This window comes from Asparagus officinalis, chromosome 1, assembly GCF_001876935.1.
Source record: "Asparagus officinalis chromosome 1, Aspof.V1, whole genome shotgun sequence".
Classification (NCBI taxonomy): Eukaryota; Viridiplantae; Streptophyta; class Magnoliopsida; order Asparagales; family Asparagaceae; genus Asparagus; species Asparagus officinalis.
This window is the reverse complement of record NC_033794.1, coordinates 89644130-89650130: the sequence shown is the minus strand read 5'-3', so window position 1 is coordinate 89650130 and position 6001 is coordinate 89644130. Positions and strand designations below refer to the sequence as shown.

General features: G+C 40.3%; 1 protein-coding gene and 1 pseudogene across 4 annotated transcripts in view; both read right to left on the bottom strand.

The window, feature by feature from the left end:
- The window catches only part of LOC109827623, a 3691-nt pseudogene extending 1119 nt beyond the window's left edge, over positions 1 to 2572 (bottom strand).
- Positions 3489 to 6001, bottom strand: part of LOC109827597 (FACT complex subunit SSRP1) — a 12689-nt gene continuing 10176 nt past the window's right edge. For 3 of the 4 annotated variants that reach the window (XM_020394608.1, XM_020394617.1, XM_020394624.1), the window contains 5 exons: positions 5799 to 5946; positions 5615 to 5713; positions 5254 to 5436; positions 4411 to 4489; positions 3489 to 3897 (listed from right to left, as the gene is read on the bottom strand). In XM_020394608.1, coding sequence (XP_020250197.1) covers positions 3779 to 3897; positions 4411 to 4489; positions 5254 to 5436; positions 5615 to 5713; positions 5799 to 5946 — 628 coding nt within the window. In that variant the 3' untranslated portion in view covers positions 3489 to 3778. The remainder of the gene's footprint in view (positions 3898 to 4410; positions 4490 to 5253; positions 5437 to 5614; positions 5714 to 5798; positions 5947 to 6001) is intronic. The other variant, XR_002243473.1, reaches the window with a different exon arrangement.

The following is a 6001-nucleotide window of genomic DNA, read 5'->3' as shown; positions in this document are numbered from 1 at the left end:
ATCCACACGTTCGACGAGCCGAAGATGCTGACCGCGTCCCCGTCGCTCTGGGTTCTGAGCCCCAGGTGCTTTAAGCTGTCGCGTATCGTCCCTCCGCTCCCGACGACAATGTCATGGATGTGGATCCCGTGGATAAGGACGTTGGTGACGTACTGGATCGTGATCCCGGCGCCGTGGGCGATCTCGACTTTGGCACCTCGGCCGTCGATTGTCTTCCAGCTGGCAACGATGAGTTCTTGTTGGAGGGTGATGACCATGTCCTCGGCAAAAATGATCCAGAGGGGATCGTCCTGGCGTTAAGAACAAAAAAATCTCTTGTTATATACGCTGCTAATTAATTAATCGTCGAAGGAGACATGATTGGTGAATCTCTCATATACACGCTCTGTACGTAGCAGACGCCACTACTCAACTCATCTATTTGTTAGCATAATATCTTCTAATATTATGCAGACGTGATAATTTCTCGCGAATTTTCCCCCGTGTGTGTGTGACGTCGCAAGCTAATTAATTTTAGAACGTTTTCGCCCTTAACATTTTCAAGCTTACTTTGAAACTCATCGTAATCCTATTTTAAAATATAATTAAGATATATAGGTTTAAAATAAAATTATGATGTGTCTAATGCCAAATTCAACAAACACTAAAATTTTCTGAAATATCTTGTGTGTGTCACACGGGAATATTGGGGGGTAATATTCTCACATTCGCACTTGGAGTGCATATTTTTAGAGATCTAGCGTAGTAGTAGCGTATATGTAAGTGCTGCGAAAAACAAGTGAGGGTATACAATGCAATGCAATGTAGGGGGACTACAAATTTTGATATCTATGGAAAGTAAAATATATTGAAGTACACCTGAATGACGCCCCAGCGGAGGGTACCGGGCTTGGGGTCCTCAAGGTTCTCGTCGGAGCTGTCGGTGACGACGTATATTTTGCTCTTCTTGCCCCCACCGTAGGCTTTGCGGCCGAAGCCCTTGGCGCAGCCAGCAAGGCGCTGGCGGTTCTCAGCCCAGTCGGCTCGGCAACGCCAGCAGCGGTCGATGGGGTTGGTGGCTTTACAGGAGCTTTTCATGAGGACCGAGCCCGAGCCCGAGCCCGAGCCTAGGCCTCTCCTGCCTTCTGTCTTATTTTTGCTCATAACCCTGCATAATTTAATTTTCAGTCGAACCAAATGAGATGTAGGCCTTCTTCGATATTAGTCCCTTCAATCAGTCACATCTTTAAGTCAGTCCCTCAAAGTACCGAAGTCAGTTATTAGGTTCCCCCAGTTCTTAAGTTATATTTTTTAATTTGTTCTCGAAATCGTTGAAATTGATATAAGGTCTCCAAAGATTATGTCGTTTGAAGTTGGTACCTCCGATCAAGAGTTGGGTAGCAACGGCTATAGGGAAATTAGCCCCTTGCATCGTTTAAATTGCCAATAAATAGTTCCCCCATCCCTCGTAATTAATCTATTTCTAATTAATCCCTCTAGTTCCTACTTCTTCTCCGGATTGAGGAGATAATTTCAAAATAACTTAATTAAGAATTAGGAGGCCTAATAGCAAATTCGGTGAATTGAGGGACCAGTTTCAAAATAGCTTGAGAATTGGGGTATCTCATAGCAGTTTCAACGATTTGAGGGACCGAGTCCAAATATGAAAGATTCAAGGGACTACTACCCAAAAAAAAAAAAAAAAACCCGAAAATCAAAAAAAAAAAAAAAAAAAAAAAAAAAAAAAAAAAAAGAATACACAGCCTATCCTACAAGGGGTGCGTTCATGGGTCCGTCTGTTTGAAGAACATAAATTCTGATGTCAACATATTGTTTTCCTGGCGGTTGGGATCTTAACACATGCAGTCTTGCACAACACTTCATGCACGGGAAGTATTTTGACTAGATTCGTGGTTTTTTGGGTTTGATAGGACCTAGCCGGCCGGGGTGTTTCTCGACAAAACTACTCAGCTGGTGCACTGCGCAGGTATAGCCATACATCAGGGCCGTCGGCCATATATGTTAATTGTCTGAAGCGCGGAGGCCTGAACGCGTGTCGAGTTAGCAATACACCAGCTGAGTGCATGGACAACGTATCGTCCTCGCTATACATCGAAACAAAACATGAGAGTGATCGACGAAATGCGATTTGTTTGTGACATGAGCAAAGGCTACGTGCATGCGTATAGTCATCTTATCAAGACTATCACTTGGAAAGTTGAACAGCTTGTAGAAGAAAAAGAAATCAGTATTCTTAATTACTTGTTGACAGCTGCATTAAAGGAATTGGTAACAGAGAAGGGATCCGGGACGTATGAAGCTCTTGCGATTATTTCGGCTTCCTCCTGCCTCTTCCTCCAGTACTCCTCGTCAGTTTCCGCAGAGACTGTCGACGAAGATGTCATGGTGAAGGCGACTAAGGGGAGGATGAACACCAGGGAGATGGATCTTGAGGTCTCCATCTTCTAGATATTTATTTATTTATTTCTCTCTCTCTCTCTCTTTTTAAAAAGAAAAAATATATATATATATACTTTCTCCTCCGCTTTCACTTATATTTCCTTCGGTGATGCGGAGGTGGTGATAGTGATAATGGGAATCGGTCTGAAGTAAAATTTTATTAAGCAAAAAAAAGGAAACTTTAGGGAGTAAACCAGACTATTAATAGGCATGAAAATCGATCGATGGCTACGAATAGGAAGAACGGAGAGAAGTGAGGAGAGCCATAAGACCGAGTACACACAGACATGCACGCAGAGGAAGACGAGACTGAGAACTTGGTCTGCATACACGGGATCTCTACGGATGGGAGCAAATGAAGAAAAGCAGTTTAAGACAGGAATTAAGCTCTCCGGAGGCTAATTTTTAGGAATTACGTCCATGCTCTGAAAAAGAATTTCATGTTGATTTTTGCGGCTCTTCGGAGGCTAATCTTTAGGAATTATATATATATATGTCCATGCTCCACAAAGAATTTCATGTTGATTTTTGCAGTTTGATATCATGAAAAGTACTTGGGAAACTAAAATCAACATCATCGATCTTCTTGAAGAACCATTTACGTTTAAGAGAGAATCCTTAAAGAGATCATTGCCGTTTATGTAAAATATAACAATCATGAAGGTGACTGTTATTGAAGAAGATGGGTTCAGAACACGAGCTAGCGCGTAGATGTGTCTCTGCATGAGCCTGTTTTCCGCTATGATATCAGACCTGAACCTATTGCTCTTTGGGTTCACTGCACGTAGGCCTCCTATGATATTCACATTTTGAAACTCATTACTGTTTTAAGTTCGATTTTAGCAGATACCGGCGAACCTGTGTGAAATTTGACAGATATTACACTTCAAGAGCGAAATGAGCAAGTCTATCCAAGGATAAGAGTGAGAAGGAAAAAAAGTTCATCCAGGAGATCTATTTGCCAAAATCGAACATAAAAAACACAGTAGGAAATTTGTACAAATCTATGTTCAATTAACCCAAAAAGAAGAAGAAGAAAAACAACAGCGAAAAAAAAGTGGTGCAAACTCAAATCAGATTTGTTGCCGTCAAAGCTATCATCAAGTATCTGTTGAAATTTGCACAAATTCTAGCAAGAAACCGATGAATCCTTGAAAGCTCCTGCTAATGTTCATAACATTCGTAAGTACATAAAGCTATGGATTTATACAAGACAAAATATGGTTGCTAAATGTTCTAATCTGATGCTAAGCTACATAAACTGCCATCTCTACTCACTGATGCTAAATGTTCTAATCTGATGCTAAGCTACATAAACTGCCATCTCCACTCACTGATCCTACTCGGTGTCCTCGCTGGAACCCACATTTACTGTTCCACTCTTGTAATCAGCCATGGCCTCCTTATAGCGTTTGGTATCAGCCTGAGCCATTGATTCGTATGGCTCTTTCTCCTCAGCTGCCCGCCAACAAACAGAAATAAAATCAAGTTAAGGCAGAGAAACATGCTTTGCACTTCGAATTATCAGCCTAATGTATTATCGAATGACTAGCTGGGCAGGCTAGGAACTTATGGCATCAGCATATTCCGATGAATGGAGGCCCCCCGCCCCCGCCGCCCCCCCCCCGGGCGGTCATTCCAAAAAAACCACACCCACTAATGAGGACATATACATAGTTAGCAAGGGTTAATGGCAGATAGACCCCGTGCAGTTATATTATTGCAGAATGCAGGTAGATCCTCTGGATTATTGCAGAATGCAGATAGATCTTCTTCAGTGAAAATTTTGACAGAGGGAAAAAAAATTCTTTTTTGACAAATTGACCTCCCAAGGGTAAAAGAGAAAAAATTTATTTCAGGGGTTTATCTGCAATAATAGAACAACAGAGGTCCATCTGCAACTGGGCGATAGTACAGGTGTACTATCTACAATTGACCCAATCAATAAAGGAGAAAGAAAAAGAAACTTACCAGTCATCTTCTTCCACTTCTCTCCAAGAGCCCTCCCAACATCAGTAAATGCCATCCCTGGATTGCTTTTCTTAATATTCTGCAACATGTAAAAAAAATCATCTCATTTGAAGCATCATTTCAGTCATGCGTTAAATAAGAAACATCTCTCCAACAATAAAACTAATTTGCAACTCTGTTTTTAAAACTAAAATTAATTGTTGCGTTTTTTAAATCCACAATACTAGTAATTGAATTAAGCATACATTATCAATATTTTCCCACCTTCTCGAGCACATAATGTGTGGCAAGAGCCTTTGTGTGATAGGGCATCTAAATTTGCTTGACATATTTTGGCACATAACTGATAAGCAAATTACTCCTTTTTTACATTGTTAAGACTCGAGTGAGAAAAATAAAACTAATTGCATAATGATTAAACCTAATTCTCGCTTTGATTCTTAACCAAGTGAAAAAGAAGTAATTTGCATCAGAGATTATATTTTGAATGATGCAAAATACCAGGGGTATTGATAACTTTGCTTGAGAGACAATTGTTTATGCCCCGTGAGAGCAAGTAGCACAAAAAAGAATGGCATACTCATTAAGAGTGGAATTCACATAACAAGCTCTCCGCTGTTTTTAAATGTAACTCCTAAGCTAGGTGAATATGTAGCTAATACCTTGAAAGGCAAAACTATACAAATCAAAAGACATAAATTGTGGAAATAAATGAGGTCTACACACGAGATGGGTCACCAACACTTTAAAAGAACAAAGAGAGGATAAAAAGAGATGAAAATTAGAGCAGGATGACAAGAATGCAACATCACTCGAAATTTAACAGTTAAAACTTCAGCTTACCTCTCTTTCAGCATTCGAAAAATGCATGAATCCTGACATTGCCCTTTTAGGTGCATTCGGATCCTTTTTCTTCTTTTGTTTTCTCTTCTTTGAACCTTCTTCTTCTCCATCCTTGGGCTTCCTCTTCGCAGACGATTTCTTAGTGGCAGTAACTCCTTTTGCTGAATCTTTTTTAACGAGTTTCTGAAATTGGCAAAAACCAGCTTGTTCAAACACTAAAAACCATAATGAGCAATATAGGCAATATGTAATAAGACATGCCTAGTGTGTTGCAATGGCAAGTTCATTATCTTTTTTTTCTGTTCCCAAATAAAAAGAAGGCAAAACCATAAGCAACTAAAAGCAAAGGTCATAATATTACTTCTTTGTCATCTCCACTTTCACTGGCATCAGATTCCTCCTCTCCAGAGTCATCAGTAGGAGATCCACCATCATCCTTTTCAGCAACAAAATCTTCATCCTGCAGAGAATAGAGGAAAGAGTAACAACAAAATCTATTGATAAATAAAAAAAGATCAATGAAATAGGGGGAAATCATATAGTACCTCCTCATCACTCTCCTCACCACCAGCCAGATTTCTTATTCGTTCAAGATGAGGATCAACAGCCTCATCATCGTCATGCTGAAGAGCAGCAGCTACACCACTTGTAGCTTGTCCATCTCCAAGGTTCATAATCTTCAAACCCTTCCCGCTTCATTAAAGCCAGAGAGCTGGAGTTAGCATCACAAATAGAACACAGGACAAAA